The sequence below is a fragment of the Tupaia chinensis genome, unplaced genomic scaffold, assembly GCF_000334495.1.
Source record: "Tupaia chinensis unplaced genomic scaffold, TupChi_1.0 Scaffold000057_1, whole genome shotgun sequence".
NCBI lineage: Eukaryota > Metazoa > Chordata > Mammalia > Scandentia > Tupaiidae > Tupaia > Tupaia belangeri.
The window spans coordinates 5948205-5965097 of NW_006159515.1; the positions used below are offsets into that span (position 1 = coordinate 5948205).

At 45.4% G+C, this 16893-nt stretch overlaps 1 protein-coding gene across 15 annotated transcripts in view; it reads left to right on the plus strand.

Moving 5' to 3' along the window:
• DOCK9 (dedicator of cytokinesis 9) overlaps positions 1–16893 on the plus strand; it is a 275356-nt gene that overhangs the window by 212574 nt on the left and 45889 nt on the right. For all 15 annotated transcript variants that reach the window (XM_027776290.1, XM_027776287.1, XM_027776288.1 and 12 more), the window contains 6 exons: positions 3013–3128; positions 9443–9580; positions 9708–9890; positions 12539–12652; positions 12773–12988; positions 14762–14819. In XM_027776290.1, coding sequence (XP_027632091.1) covers positions 3013–3128; positions 9443–9580; positions 9708–9890; positions 12539–12652; positions 12773–12988; positions 14762–14819 — 825 coding nt within the window. The remainder of the gene's footprint in view (positions 1–3012; positions 3129–9442; positions 9581–9707; positions 9891–12538; positions 12653–12772; positions 12989–14761; positions 14820–16893) is intronic.

A 16893-nucleotide genomic window follows, 5' to 3' on the forward strand; every position in this document is an offset into this window, starting at 1 on the left:
CGGCGGGGCGCCCACCCCCCCTGGGGGGGGGGGGCGGTTATTTCTCGCTTTCTGTCTCTCCATCTCTCTCTGTCTTTCTGGCGAGTGCACGCTCCCTAGAGCAAAAACCTCTCCAAAAAAAAAAAAAAAAAAGGAACCATTTCTTTTCCCGTAAGACCCAGACAAAAGCAGACAGAGTTCTGTGTGAACCTGACTTATGGTAAAGGAGATTTAGATAGATGAGAAAGGGCCTGTGGGTGTGTCATTGCTTAGAGAAATTTCGTCATGACCAATTTCCATACATGCATACATAATTGGGTATTAACTTAATTAGCATATCCCATTGAGTATATGTGTTCTAAAAATAGCACATCACCAAATTCTAATTCTTTAAGTGTTCCAGGCTTTCTGCTAGCAGTGGGTAAAACCTGTGGGATTTCATCATTGTGTAGCGTTCTCGTCTCGAACAGTCACCTGGTCGCACTTACCCAGTAGGTTATCTAGAAAGGGGAAAGAAACAGTTCCGTACAGAGAAGAAATTGAAATACTGACCAAAGCAAGCTCCTTGCTAAAATTTAACCCAGCCTGGGTCAGCTCCATGGCCTGGGTCAGCTCCATGGCCTGGTGGTTGAGGTAGCCTGATCCCACACAGCTAGCTCTGCAGTTTGAGCCCTGCAGCCAGGAACTTGAGAAACACATGGGTTGCACACACGCACGCGCACATGCGCACCCATGTGTGTGTGTGTGTGTGTGTGTGTGTGTGTGCGTGTCCTAAATCGCAACAGGGTGGAGAAATGGAGAAAGGACTATGGTGTGACTGTTCCATGGAAGGTGCTTTCTCCCTCTATTTCTCTGTTGAGCATACAGCCTTCCAGCAGAATTAAAAACAAAAATAAAAACCATAGACTAAAATTCATTTCAATTAAATGGCAGTCTTCAATAAAAGGTCATTTGACCTGGGTGATCATTTTGGTTGGCCTAATAATAGGTGTTACTTTTTTTAACCCCCCTTGTCACAATTTGTGATCACTTTAACAGTAATCATCGGTCTGTTTTTCTTTTTATTGTCTCTCTATCTTACCAAACTACACCAGAAAAATAATGCCTTGGCTTACATAAAGGCAGCACAATTAATATTAGTGCTTCAAAGTATCCAGCTTTTTTCTCTCTGGGAAATTATTTACACAGAAAAGCAAAAACAAAAAAAAATAAAACTAGCATTACATCTCATCCCTAGAGGCAGGCGTCACCTCTGCGGTCGAGTGCGTGTACGTGACCTACAGACATGAGACCTCAGGACCAACCATCTTTCTAAAAGCAAGGCAGCAGTGGGTAAAAGTACAGCGCTTTCACCATATTTTAAAAAGCACCTCTAGGGACCAGCAGATGGCATAATGGTTATGTCACTGGATTACCACATAGTGGACCACAGTTCGAGTTCAGGAGCTGGTGACTTAAAACTCACGCCAGGCACGTGTGCGTGAGTGCCCAAATCCCAAGAGAATGGAAGAAAAGGGATTTCACTGTGGCCATCCTCCTGGGGCGGGGGGTGATATCTTGCTTTCAGTCTCTCTCTGTCTCTCCAATAGGGAAAAAAAATCTTTTTTTTTTTTTTAAAGCACCTCTGTAGCTCTATAAAGCTTTTTGTACCCTTTTCAAACTATTCTATACTTCTAACATTTATTAAGTCAGAATGACATGCTAGTTACTTTATTTTCTCCTAATAATTGGTACTCTGAGACAGAGGCCATGATAAGGAATTCGGAGTGTAGATTCTGGTGTTTTTCCCCATGACTGGCCTGGAAGACATTCCTTAGATTTCCTCTTCTCTATTCTCCTGATCTGTTTACAAAATGTCCTCCTCTCTGGAGTATGAAGAAAATTCACTAATTTAGCAAGTGTTAACTTATCTTTGCTCCTTGGAGAAAGACATTCCATGGTGTATGATGTTGCCATCTTTCCATGTAATCTAGATCAACCCTGCAGCCTCTTCGCACCCTGTATGTAGTTCTGCTAATGCATACCATTTCATAATTTAATATCTCGAACCAGTGCTCCATTGATTCTGCAGCCACATGCTGAAACTTGCCCTTTCTATTGGAATTACGTGTGATTAAGCTCAACTTAAGTGACAGATTCTTCCAGTCTTTCCCTTTCCTGAAAAATTTCTTTCAGACGTAGTGGCTTGTTATGCATTTGAAAGCAAGTAGAACACTATTAGCAATGCAGTCAACTCTTGATTATGGTTTGCGATTTTAGCGGAGAATATCGACCCCTCTGTTATTGACTTAACAGTTTCATAGCGCTGTGTGCCCAGCACTGTTCTGGGAGCTTCACAAATACTAATTTTATCCTCACTACAACCCTTTGAAATAGACACTGTTATTATCCCCACTGTACAGGTGAGGAAACTGAGGCTTACAGAGGTCAATGACTTGCTCAGTCAAGGTCATACAACTGGGAAATGGCAGAGCTGGACCAGTGACCAGCAGCCTGGCTCAGGCGCCTTTTCTTAACTCCCGCGCCGTGCTGCCGCCTGCCACGTGGGAAGCTTCAAGAACCCGAACCTCCCTCAGCACCCTTGCCATTCTGACTGTAGTGAATGGACTGACTCCGGTCTTGGGGCAGGTTCTGGTTCCGGTGTTCATTCGTATGACTTTCAACTAGTGGTTTAGGCTTCCCATGCCTCTGTTTCCTTATCTGCAAAATGGGTTTAATGATGTACCTACTCCCGGGGCTAGTGAGGGAGTAAATGAGATAATCCATGAGTTCGTAGACTCATGGCTGGCACATGGCACCTAATAAACGAGTTTGCTGCTCTTAACGCCCTTCTAGAGCTGAGACAGTTCAAATTGAATGGAAATACTATTATTACTCTCCTCAGCCTCAAAAAAAAAAAAAAAAAAAGGCACATTGGGAGACAAGGCCCAGATGTGAGCCTCTACAAATAATCAAAAGTTGACTGTGACGCTCCTGTCCTGCCCGCCCAGCTGCGTGGGCCCCGGGCAGTGACCTTGTGCTATGTTCACGCAGGCTATGGCCACTCGGACGCCGACGTCCTCCACCAGTCGTTACTCGAAGCCAACATCGCTACCGAGGTTTGCCTCACGGCCCTGGACACGCTCTCTCTGTTCACACTGGCATTTAAGGTTTGTACGGAGCAGCCCATCACGGTCGGAGTTGTGTCTTCTCACCTTGTCCTGCTTATTCAGCTCAAGCAGCACAAACGTACTTGGTTGTGTGTTTACGTCCCCCACTGGTTTTGCTTGGTAAGGAAACCGTTCGCGCTTAAGCTCCATCGATGAAACCATCGCGCGGTAAGTGACCCGAGTGCCTTGAAATCAGATAAAGCTAACCTGGCTGGCAGGCTCGGTGGGCTCGGAGACAGCGTCGCAGTCTTTGGCTCGTCTCAAGGCGAGCACAGCAGAGAAGCATGGCCTGCCTGACCCCTCAAGGGTACTCAGTGTGAGGACCTAATCAGGCATGTGAGCCTCGAATGTCTGTAAGTATATCCCGGGGACATCAGAGCAGTTTGCATTGGGTTTCTATGTAGGGAGGGGCAATAAATAGGAATCCATCTTTTCACTTTTTTTATATATACTAAGCTAAATGATAAAAGGATGTCAGAGCAAGAGTGAAAGGTTCTTTTGGTCTTAAGTTTTAGCAGGTGCAGTCAGGTTAGGTGGAGATGGAGTCTTCAGCCCCGCCTTTTAGGATGTGTTTAGGATCCGAACACTTCCCGTTCTTGCCCAATGATTATTTCCGTTTCCACCACAGAAAGGGGAAACAGGGCACCAGCAAACAGTATAATGGTTATGTTGCTGGATTCTCACATAGTCAACCACGGTTTGAGTCCCAGACCCGGCGACTTAAAACTTGGGCCAGACATGTGTATGCGTGCCCAAGATGCCAAGAAGAGAATGGAGGAGAAGGAATTGAGGCATGGCCATCCTTCCTGGGGTGATTTCTCTCTTTCTCTCTCTCTCTCTCTCTCTCTCCAGTGAGCACATGCACCCTATAGCAAAAATTTCTCTTAAAAGAAACAAAAAAAGAAAGAGGAAACGGAATTATGTTAATATTCTATGAATGCTGAACCAGGGTATTTATCAGCAAGGGTAACTAGGAAATATAACCAAGCCATTTTCTGCCCTAACTTCACTCCTCGTAAAGCATGTGTCTTTAATAGGGAGAGTACACGTAGTTGCCCTAATGTCACGGTGATTACAGTACTCTGCCTTTATTCTCCTTAGTGGCCACCACTTGTGTCCTCCTGAACCATTAGAGGAGCCCACTTGAAGACAGGAAGTGCACACTGACAGAATAAGAGATGCAGTGTCTTCTTACATGGAGCCTCTGCTGCGGTGGCTCGCAAAGTGTGGTCTCCAGGCTGGCTCCCCCTCAGCCCTGGGGCCTTGTTAGAAATGCAGGGGCTTAGGACCCACCTCCACTAGTGGGTCATAAACTCTCCAGGGGATACCAGGTGCCAGAGCTTGAGGACAAAGGCTCTTTTAGAACTGCACAAGATATTTTGGCACCTCTGTTTTCTTTTCAACATTTTTAGTTAAATATTCAAATAGAGAGGCCAGCAGATGGCATGGTGGTTAAGGCACTGGACTCCCACATGGCTGACTATGGTTTGAGTCCTGGAACCAGCAGCTTGAAACTCATGCTAGGCACGTGTGCATGCCTAAGATCCCAAGAAAAGAATGGAGGAGAGGGGACTGTAGCATGGGAATCCCTCCAGGGGGTGATTTCTCACTTTCTCCCTCTCTATGTGTCTCTTGTGAGCTCACTAACCCTATAGCAAAAATCTCTTAAAAAAAAAAAAAAAAAAAAAAAAAAAAAAAAATCTGGGCCCCACATATGGGTGGAACTGGCAGCTTAAAATTCATGCCAGGCAGGTGTGCATGCATGCCCAAAATCCCAAGGAGAGTAGAGGAGAAGGGATTGCAGCATGGCATCCCTCCTGGGGGATGGTGGTTTTTTTGCTTTCTCTCTCTCCCTCTGTCTCTGTAGTGAGCACATGCGCCCTGTAGCAAAAATTCTAATGGAAATAGGCAGTGAAGGCATTGAATGGGCATGTTTGGTCATACACACCTGCATCTGTGCTGCCCACGGATCCTTAAGTTCAGAAAAGCAGTCGCAACATTTTCTTCCACTCTTTGCTGTGCCCTGTCATGGGAGTAAGCAGGAAATGCACGGCCACAGGGCAGGTCCAGGCTGGCATCACGCTATGAGGGGAGGGCACACGCATCACAACTGCAGCCTGGCGGCACCCAGGAGAACAGAGACGGTCCCACTGAGCAGCCCCTTCCAACTGCTTGCTTAATACAAAGGGGCCAGTTGTCGAGGTCCCCAGATCTCCAGGGGTCTGGCCTCCAGATGGTTCTGGTTCCCAAGGAAGCCACAGCATCTGATGGTTTCTCACTACAAGCTGCTTGTGGCAATGATGGACCGAATGTCTTAGAGAAAGTCATTGATGTCTCCAGGGCTAAGATTTCTCTTCTGTGAGACTGGAAAAGTCGGGTTTACCTCAGAAGGGCTCTTGAAAATTTCAGGTGGAATGACCCCTTGAAAGGGTCACATTACTCTCCAGTCAACTTTGGGATAACATGCATGGAAATACCTTGGGCTTTAAATCCCTGCTCCACCATCAGCCAGCTTTTCAGCCTTGGGCTGGTCCACTCAGAACCTCGTAGTTCTGATTTCTTACCTGAAACGTGACGCTCGTGCCTACTCTACAAGCTTGAGGTAGGCCCAGGTTGAGGCGCAGCGTCCAAGAACATCCACCCCAAGCCTGGAATAGAGTAGGAGCTCATGCAGACTCCAGCTTAGCAGGAAGCTCTTCTCCCTGTGTCCATTCCTTTCTGGTCCCTGGTAACGGGTCTGAGGACTAAGATGCCAGGGAAGAGTGAGCTGGAGGGCTGAGGTGATCTGCCCAAGCCCACATCACGGTGGACCCTCTTCACAGACTGCATCTAATAAGTTGCCAAAGATCATGCAGAAGTTCATTTCTTAATAAGACAAAATGTTGAAAAGGTTCGAACCTCAACTGCTGACTCTTATTCTATTAGCTTCCTGCTATTTATGGAGGGCCTTCTGTGCCTCAAGCATTCATCTGCACTGCAGCCCTTGCTAGTAGGTTTAATTATCCCGTATTTTACAATGAGGAAATTGAGACTGAGACTAGATATGAAATCGGCCCAAGGTCACTACACAGCTCCTCTGTCCATTCAGCCATTTGTGTGTGTATACATATGTTTGCATATACGTATACATACATCTGTGTGTACGTATACGTACGTTTGCGTGTGCGTACAGGAGCAATGAGCTGAGCTGAGTAAATATCACAGTATTTGAGTGATCTCTCATACAAAGAAAAGAAGAAAATTTCCAAGCACTTCTCAGGTGCCACAGACTCTAGGCACTTTGACGTGGGCTCTCACCTAATACATAGACAGGCAAGTCACGTAGACTGTGGCGGTTACATGCAGAAAGCAGGGTTCTTCTGAGGCTCATTTACAATGTCTCTTTAATACAATCCCAAACCAGCAATGCTCAACCTTTGCAGTTTTGTAATACTTGTAATGAGTTCTCGAATTTAACCTGAGATGTCTTTGGCATTTCCATTTAGTGCCTTTTCTTGATTTGAGCTATGCAGTAAGGAAACATACATATATATAATCATAAGGTGTGGTGGAAACTGGAAGGGCCAGGCATGCATGGATGATTGTCTTGCTAGGCAGTCCGTGGCCTGGTTTCCACAACCACAAGCCAGCTCTGCAGAGACCCGAGGTGAAGGCCATCGCAGTGACTGGCAGACATCTGCAGCCCAGACAGCTCTTCTCTCTGCTGCAGTGTTTAATGTTATTCTAAAATCAGCGTCTAAATGAAAATAAACGCCATATGGCTCAGAAAGACTTAGCTGTCTTAAATAAAACTTCGTTTCAGATATCCCATTTTAGCACCCAAGGCTCTGTGTTTCTGGATTTTTAGAAATGACCGATGTTGAGGTCATTCCCTGAAAGGCCTATTCCCTGGGTTAAGCAATGGATGAGATTGCGTTAGAATAGTCACACTTTGGGGCCAGCCAGTGGGACGGTGGTTGGGGCACTGGACTCCCGCACAGCTGGTTGCAGTTCAAGTCTTGGACCTGGCGGCTTTTGCTCTCTCTTGCTCTCTCTTGCTCTCTCTCCGTCTTTCTCTGGTGAGCACACATGCTTTGTAGCAAATTTTAAAATAATAATAAATAAAATTAAATAATTTTTTAAAAAAACTAGTCAAACCTGAATCTATGACAGATGACTCCTGGAGAATTAGTCTCTCCTTTATTGCTAGAAATAAATTGTACCTTTATATTAGTCTAACATCACATTTAATTTCCTGAATGAAAATTTCCCATCCTAAGTAACAGTCTACAGGGACATCCAGGGAGAAATTGAACACATAGCACTGTTCCCTGTGATTATTTCTGAGTGGAGACATTAAAGGTGATTTTGTTTTGAATTTTTTTCCCCTCCCTGAGCCTTTCTGAATATTCAAAGATTTATTTGTGTTTAGTGTATATTGCTTCCTAATTAATGAGGAGGCACCAGAGGAAAACAGATTAGAAAATAAAGGAAAGTAGCTGGTAAATAAAACTGTGTCCAGGGTTGATGGTGCTTTACTCTTTTAATGAGGGTTATTTACATCTTTATATCAACAAGCTTTCACTTCATCCCTGCAAGCAGGTGTCGAAATTAGTGCCCAAGAGGACTAAATCTTGAAAATGGGAAACAAAAGCCTTTATCAGAAAGAGTGAAAGAAGGGGAAATTTAATTCAGGTAGTTAGAACCTGGAGACAAGGGCTGGTTCAAACAGCAGGATTGGGGTGTTGGCAGTTTTTGTAGGAACCATTTCTCCTGGACAGCTCCCACAGAGAACGCGAAGAAAGTGAAAGCTCACTTCCGGATTCATCCAAGCCTGAGGCCGGCCATATTTAGGGAGGTGAAGGCATCGGGAAAGCAAGGCTTCCAAACTGTGGCTTCTGGGAAAAATGGCATTCACAGAGAACAACAGGGAAAGCAACTGGGAGGGGAACAGCTGCTCCTGGTTGAGAGTTATGTCCTGGTTAATTAGTCACATTTTCTGCCCATTCAATTGCTCCTCGCTCACGTGATGGAATTCAATATGGTACCTCAGTATTCCACGATCCAGAGATCACTGTGAATTCCAGGTGTCCTGCCAGCTGTGGTCATCTGCCACTCACTGGACCTGAAAAACCAAAACCCATTCCTTGAGTAAGAATTTTCCTCTTATAATAAAATGAAGTAAATCTTACCCTGGAACTGTGACTTCAACCATAATTTGATATGTAGCAAAATTATTTGGACATAAGTTATTTCTTTTCCCTTGGCCAAATTATAAGGTCAGTTTGAGATATTGGCCTCTTGGCACTTTTGTGATCACAGTCATTTTTGTCTACTTGTGCAAAATGCACACACACACACAATCCTGCCCCCTACCACCACCCCCACACGCATTTTTGTATAGTGAGGTCCGTGCATATTTAAGGTAGGGCTCTTAGTGTCATGCACATTTGGATGTGAAGCTTCATGCTAGAGTCTTGCTGGGCTGCACGCCTATCTGCAGTGTGTATTTGGTGATGGCTGGGAGTTTCAGCCAACCAGACTTCCAACGTATTTAATAGTGTGTGAAGTCTCTGCTGTGGTGAGGAAACCTTCCTGTATGACTGGAAGCAATTGTGGTCCTCTTGTTTTGTTGGACAAAGTAAAACCCATGAGATAGTAAAAATCCTACTACTTACAGCTTACTAAGCTAAACCAAACTATGTGTCAGAAGCTTCCTACACTTGACCAGAGTCTTCACAGCTATGCAGTCAATTTTAGGATCAGAGTTTTACAGGTGAGATTGCTGAGACCCAGTTTATGTACAAATCTACAAGTGTGATAGATGGTACTTGACCTTTGGGCTTATCAAACTGCATTCTTATTCATATCATCATAGAATGCCTAAGAAGCCTGGGGGTAGGGGTGGAAACCACTTCTAGAGGACTTGTTTTATAGAAGGTCCTTCTCATTAATTAGCTAACACCTATAATGGTACTTCTCTGTTGGAATTAAGATGCCATAAACATCACCTGTGTATGCCGTAAACATCACTTCTGTATGTGGGAGTACAGTAAAAATAAGTAAAGAAATAGAAGTCCAGTCAGTACTAAGCACCGGGGGGCCTTTAAACTCTATTACAGTTTGTCTGGGAGTTCATTTCCAAAGCATCATTTTATTGATAGATTTAGTTGTTCTTTAAGAGAATTCTGTACTTGCCTAGAGGATTCCTGGCAGTTTGTTTAAATTATGAATTACCTTAATAGTTGGAAAATGTAACCTTTGAGCTTCAGCATCGAAATCTAGTACAGATGTTGGTACGTCTCATTAAAGAAGTTGTCCATGTGTCTTTTCAGAACCAGCTCTTGGCTGAGCATGGCCACAATCCTCTCATGAAGAAGGTTTTTGATGTCTACCTGTGTTTCCTTCAAAAGCATCAGTCTGAAACAGCTTTAAAGAGTGTCTTCACTGCCTTAAGGTCATTAATTTACAAGGTAAGATGGTTCGTCGGTGAGGGTCAGAACTGGTTGTCCCACGTGTCTCTCCTTCTACCTGGAGCTGCAGGGACCGTTGCACACACTGACTTCCTGTGGTTTCTCTGCCTCCTGGTGTCCCACCCAGTTCCCCTCTGCGTTCTACGAAGGGAGAGCAGACATGTGCGCGGCTCTGTGCTATGAGATCCTCAAGTGCTGCAACTCCAAGCTGAGCTCCATCAGAACCGAGGCCTCGCAGCTGCTCTACTTCCTCATGCGGAACAACTTCGACTACACGGGGAAGAAGTCCTTTGTCCGGACACATTTGCAAGTACGTGGGTTAGATTTCCAATGCAGATTCACTCCACGGAATCCCGTTTTAGCAAGAAAGCTTGGAGTATCCCATGTACCTGTTTACCGTATCGTAAGTTCTGCAAGGTCTGTCCCTGAGATGTTAAATGGGAAAGTCAGATTCACTGGCTTGTTTATTTTAAAATCCTCATCTAAGATGTGTTTCTTCTCCTCAATTGACATTTAAATGTTGAATCAATATTGGACTGACTGAAATTCCATTGAATCAAATATTAGAACCAGCCCAGCCCTGTGGTCTAGTGGTTAAGGGAGCCGGGCCCCATATGGCCAATTGTGATTCAAATCCCGGCCCTGGGGGCTTAAAAAATATGCTGGGCATATGTGCACGCATCCCCCAAATCCCAGCAGAATGGAGAAATAGAGGAGAAGGGATTGTGGCATAGCCATGCCCCATTGGGAGGTGCTCTCTCCCCATCATCACTGTCCCACCAGCACATGTGCCCTTGAGCCATTTTAAAAAAAGAAAGAAAGAAATATTAGGAACTATGTGAGGATTCTTAATAGCAAACATCTTGGTAAGATACAAAAAGTTCAAAGTTCTTTTGTATCTTCCATCTACTGACACATCTGCTCTCTATCCAGAGTTAAAACAGCCACGTTCTCCTGTGAGAACCAGGCAAGACAGTGACAAGTCTTAGGTGTTCTTAGGTAGACTTTTCTTTTTACACACACATAGCAAGAGTCCCTTCTCTCTCTCTGCACTTATTCTTTTATTCTTTAATCATGGTTTTTTGTCTGTATACTTCATGGATATAACCATGAACAAAACAGGATCCCCTCCTGACCCTCAGGGAGCAGACAGTCCAATGGAGGTCGCAGACAGGCCTGAAGCCTCGCAGTGCAGGGTGACCAGTGCTGTCATAGAGGAGCTTGAGGGCACTTGGAGAGCACCTGGACGAAGGCTCTGGGGACCAGAGGAGGCTTCCTCCAGAGACCGTGAGAGACGAACAGGTGCTAGCAGTTGAAGTGTGCTGAGCACATTCCAGGCTGTGAATGTACCAGAAGAAAGGCCCAGCTCCCAGGGGACTGGAGAATGCCTTACTGTACAGTTTAGGATATGGGAGAGAATGAGTTGAGGTGGACACCTTGCTGCATATCCAAATCATTGTGTTTTTGTTTTTGTTTTTGTTTTTGTTTTTGTTTGGAAAGCATCTGTTTCTTTGTTTGCTATAGGGCACGTGCACTCACCAGAGAGAGAAAAGGCAGAAAGCAAGAAATCCCCCACCGAGGGAATGGCCATGCCACAGTCCCTTCTCTTCCATTCTCCTCTTAGGATTTTGGTCATGCATGCACACACACCCAGCGTAAGTTTTAAGCCACCAGGTCCGGGACTTGAACCTCAGGTGACCACGTTGGAGTCCAGCAACACAACCATTATGCCATCTGCTGGTTCCCATTGTGTATTTGAAGGAATCTCCTGGACTCCAGTGTCGAGAACAGATTAGGGGGAGCTAAACCTCAGCTAGGGAGACTTGTCAAATTTAGGGTGGTGAGGTTGAAAGAGGAGGAGATTGAGTTCATAATAATTGATCGTGCCTGCATGAGGTGAAGGAAAAGGATGATGTAAGGAGAACCTCCTTGTTTTATTGCAGCTCAAACAACTGGTAATGGGTAATAGTGATGCATTCATGGACCCAGAAAAAGACAGCCCCCCATTGCATAGTTAATATGTACTCATTCCAACAAAACATGCAAAGGAGAATCTCCCTGTTGAATACTTAAAACCTGTTAAGTTCAAACCAAAACTGCAAAGGTAAATACTGGATTGTCGGAAAAGTCATGACATATTTTTCTATTTTTTTTCTATGCAAAAATGTGTCATGACTGTTCCTACAGCCCAAAAATAATAAGGTCTCTCTTTTTATTATGGAAGGTAATAGGTAAGTAACTATTAAAGCGATGCAGATTTATCTGATTCTCATTCTTCTCTGCTCTCCTGATGAACATTTTTCTTTGCCAACAATGTTCTTTTTTTTTAATTTTATTTATTTATGCATTTATTTTAATTTGACCAGAGAGAGGCAGAGAAAGAGAAAGAGAGGAAGTGAGAAAGCAAGCCACCAGATTCAGGACTTAAACCGTGGTCGGCCATGTGGGAGTGTCCAGCACCCCAACCACCCTGCCACCTGCTGGTCCCGCCAACAATGTTCTTAAGGATAACAAAATCACTTTCTGGAATAATTCCTGAAATGAGAAAAATAGCTCAGACATCGTTTCCTGCACTGGAGTGACCCCCGTTCAAAGTATCCTCATGCACATACCATCCTACTGAGTAGTTCACCTGAAGGTGAAGTGAGGGGCCAGCAGTTGGTGTAATGGCTACGTTGCTGGACTCCCACGTAGTCGACCGCGGTTCAAGTCCCGGACCCAGTGGCTTAAACTCATACCGGGCATGTGTGCGTGAGTGCCCAAGATCTCAAGAGGAGAATGGAGGAGAAGGGATTGCAGTGTGGCCATCCCCCCTGGGGGGTGATTTCTCACTTTCTGTCTCTCTGTCTCTCTCTCTGTCTTTCTGGCAAACAAACGCGCCCTATAGCAAAAATCTCTCCAAAAAAGAAAAAAAAAGTTGAAGGTGAACTGACACACTCACGTTTGTGTACACCCAAGGTCATTATCTCCGTCAGCCAACTGATTGCCGATGTTGTTGGCATCGGGGGGACCAGATTCCAGCAGTCCTTGTCTATCATCAACAACTGTGCCAACAGTGACCGGCTCATCAAGGTGAGTGCCCCGACCCCCTGTCATTTGCCACTCTCAGAATTCTGCCATGTCATCTGTTGTGCATGGGGACAGGCAGAAAGCAGATGAGAGCCTCGTGTCCCCCCTCCTCCACCTCTGTAGCACACCAGCTTCCCGCCTGCTGTGAAGGACTTGACCAAGAGGATCCGCACGGTCCTGATGGCCACTGCCCAGATGAAGGAGCACGAGAACGACCCGGAGATGCTCGTGGACCTTCAGTACAGCCTGGCCAAGTCCTATGCCAGCACCCCCGAGCTCAGGAAGACGTGGCTCGACAGCATGGCCAGGATCCACGTCAAAAACGGGGATCTCTCGGAGGTAGCCCCCGCCTCTTGGTCTAGGCCTCTGAGAAAACCAGTTCTGCTCTGTTTGTTAAAAAAGCCAATTTCGAAGGAAATTACCCCATTAATTTAAAGAAGCCCATTAAAAATATGTGATACTTTAAACAGTATCAGACTCAGGGTGATTTTAGCATTATCCGAGCATTTTAATAATTTAAAACAGATTTTAAGGAAATAATTCTGTTGCAAAAAAGCATTGTTTGAAAACTCTTAAAATGTGCAGTCACATAATTGCTAATTAAAGTACATATCGGTTTTTGCATTAGAGCTCTTTAGTTCTAAAATTCATCTCTTTTATGATAAAATTAATTTTTCCTTTTATTAGGGTGATGATAGGGTACTGCTCTCTCTATTTTGGGATAGTCCATTTCCTTTGGTGCAGCAGCTAATCAAGCATTTCCTTCTGTACAGAGCGGACATGTCTCAGTACTGAGACAGCATGGCCCAGAGGGTGTGTGGGCTCTAGAGACAGACTTTAAGGCTCAGATCCAATATTCAACTAATTCTGTGACTTAGAGCCAGTTTTTTAATCCCTCAAAGCCTCAGTGACATCATCTACAAAGTGAGAAATTAAGGAAAACAGTAGACCCGAAGGCAGATTCTGTCTTCCCATGAGAACTCTTCCCAGGTTTTGTGCCTGAATCACTGTAAGACGATCAGCAGTATTATTAAAGCAAACATGCTTTTACTTTGGAATTTCTATAGAAATTAGTAAAACTTTAAGTTAGTAAAATTGTCTTCTAAGTCTGGAAGATTTATGTAACTATTTTAACATTTATTTTTCTAGGAATCCAATGTGCTAAAAAACACACATAACATGACAATTACATTTGACCACAATTTAACCTAAACTACACATTAGCCGAATAAAAACAAGGGGCTGGCAGGGGACGTGGTGATGAAGACACTAGATTCCCACATGGCCAACCACGGTTTAAGTCCCAGGTCTGGCGACTTGAAAATCATACTGGCCTTGTGTGTGCATGCCCAAAGTCCCAGGAGGAAAATGGAAGAAAAAGGATTGCAGTGTGGCCATCGTCCCCCTAAGGAGTGATGTCTCCTTTTCCATCTCTCTGTCACTCTCTGGCGAGTACATGTGTCCTAAGGCAAAAACCTAGAGGGGTAAAAAATGAGTAATGATGTATTGTTAATAGTAGTCATGTTGGGACCAGCAGTTGGCGTAATGGCTGTGTCACTGGACTCCCTTGTAGTCAACTGTGGTTCGAGTCCTGGACCCAATGGCTTAAACTCACGTCAGGTATGTGTGTGTGCATGACCAAGATCCCTAGAGGAGAATGGAAGAAAAGGGATTGCTACGTGGCCATCCTCCGGGGGGTGATTTCTTGTTTTCTGTCTCTCTCTGTCTTCCTGGCAAGCGCACGTGCCCTATAGCAAAAACCTCTCAAAAAAAAGAAAAAAAAAGAGCTAGGAAAGAGCACACGGCCTTGTCTCCCAATAGCCCTGTTTTCACTCTAAGAGAAATGATGCAGACGCATGAGAGAAAGTAAGAAAAAAAGCTGCTTTTACCTTTTACGTTTAATAATTCTCAACAGAAACATGCCCTTAGCAAAGGTACTGCCATTTGTCTCGGTTCCCAATGAATTTCCTCATTTCGGAAGGTGAGATGGCAGCTACTGGAAGCGCAGTTGGTGCCTTGGGATCTGCTGTAAGCACATGAGTCGTTAGGTTTCTAGGTGTCATGACACGCGGTTATAAATGAGCGTTCTGAGGCATCTGTCTTTCATTGCAGGCAGCGATGTGCTATGTCCACGTGACAGCCCTGGTGGCCGAGTATCTCACACGGAAAGGTAAGCATGGTTCCTGTGTTTCGTGAAATACGTATGACACTGCGAAAAGCAGCAGAGACAAGTGAGAGTCAGAGAGATGCGGAGGTAGAAGGTGTGTGCACACACATGTATGTGTGCATGTACTGTATTCGTTGTTTTATTCCCTGACGTGACATTTGCTTGGCTGGGTAGGCACAGCAGAAATGCCAGAATTAAACAGAACGTGGTGGGTGTGCTGTCATGTGGCCTTTCACTGATGGCTGCATTCTGCACAAACTAGCAAACGAGCCATGCAGCCAGGTGTCCCTGACCGGCCGATCCAAAGCTGAAAAGATTTTGTTTTCTCTTCAGGTAGTTCCCACTGGAACTGTTTATCGATCCAAAGACAGTTGTGTGGGAGGATTCTCAGGCAGCATTTTCTGAACCGCAGCCCACATGGCTTTGGCGTATGAGAAGGCAGCCCTGCGGGTCACCACCTTGCCCAAGGAGGGTGTAGGGGAGGGGGTTTCCTCTGTGCATGGGCATTTGCTCCCAGATTAGCAGGCCATGTAGGCTTTCCTGGGCTCAATTTACTTAAACATTAGTTTCTCACTTCCATTTCAAAATCAGCACAGCCCCTTGGGGCCAGCAGGTGGTATAATGTATTGCTTAGTATTGATGGCCAACATGAAAATGTCTCTGGAGTCCCACATAGTCTACTGTGGTTTGAGTCCCAGACGCAGCAGCTTAAAACTCACGCTGCCCAAAATCCTGAGAAGAAAATAGAGGAGAAGGGACTGCAGTGTGGCCATCCCTCCTGGCGGGGGTGTGTGTGTGCGATTTCCTGCTTTCTGTCTGTCTGTCTATCTGATGAGTGCATGAGCCCTACAGCAAAAATCACTCTTTAGGGAACCAGCAGTTAGCATAATGGCTATGTCGCTGGACTCCCATGTAGTCGACCGCAGTTCGTGTCCCGGACCCGGCGGCTTAAAACTCACGCCGGGCGCGTGTGCATGTGTGCCCAAGATCCCAAGAGGAGAATGGAGGAGAAGGGATTGCGGCGTGACCATACCCCCTGGGGGGTGACTTCTCACTTTCTGTCTCTCTGTCTCTGTCTGTCTTGTGAGCGCACGTGCCCTATAGTGAAAAACCTCTCAAAAAGAAAAAAAATCACTCTTTAAAAAAAGTCGGCACAGCCCCAAACAGTGGCATTTGTTTTCGAGTAAAGGGGTTCCTAGTAAAGCTAGCCGTCTTCGTGTCTAACGCTGGAGGACGGCAGCACCAGATCCGGGCCAGGAGAAGTGTATTTACGAAGTGAGAAATATCATGAAGTCACAGATGCTAAGGCCATGAAATGTGCATTTCTGTTACAACTGGCTTGTTGGAATGGATTTATCAGACCAGAGCCCAAAAAGAAAGAATTTAAAAAGGGCTTCATCTTCACTCAGTACCAGCACTGTTTCCTATTGAGACATGGTACCGGGTGATACATTTCCTCGGGTGTAGAAGTGGACCCAGCACCCTGGCAGGAACCCCCCTCTTCTCCCTCAGCCATAGCACCTGCCAGAAAAGGAGCTGGGGAGGTGAGCCTGATGGTCAGCCCAGCCCCCAGGGGACCCCCTGTCATTCTGTCCACATGCCAGGCGCCAATCAGTGGTGTGGGGATTTCTGTTCCCGCTGTGCAGCGGGCAGACTTCCCTCTCCTCCCACCCCTCTCTCCTGGCGCTCTCCAGCTCTCTGGCGATCTGTTCCTATGGACAATGAGAGGACGTTGTTGGCTCCTGTTTTGGGGCCGCTGTTTTTTAACCTATTGGAGCTGAGTTATATGTTTAAACATCCTCTGTGACCTGAAAGGTGTGGTTGGCTTTTCTTTGTTTTTTTGTTTGTTTGGTTGGTTGGTTTTTTGTACCTTCTATAGCCTCAAGCTCTTCCTCACGTGCCCTTGTTTCCATAGAGCAAAATAACAACAAGGCTAGATTACCCCACAGCCTGGGGACCTGGATGAGTGTGCAGGATTTAGGAGCTCCTTGCTTAACGCTTAGCTTCAAGATGTTCTGTGTTCCTTTTTCTTGAAATATGGAAGAGCTCAATTCAAGTTTTTTATTTTATCGTGAGC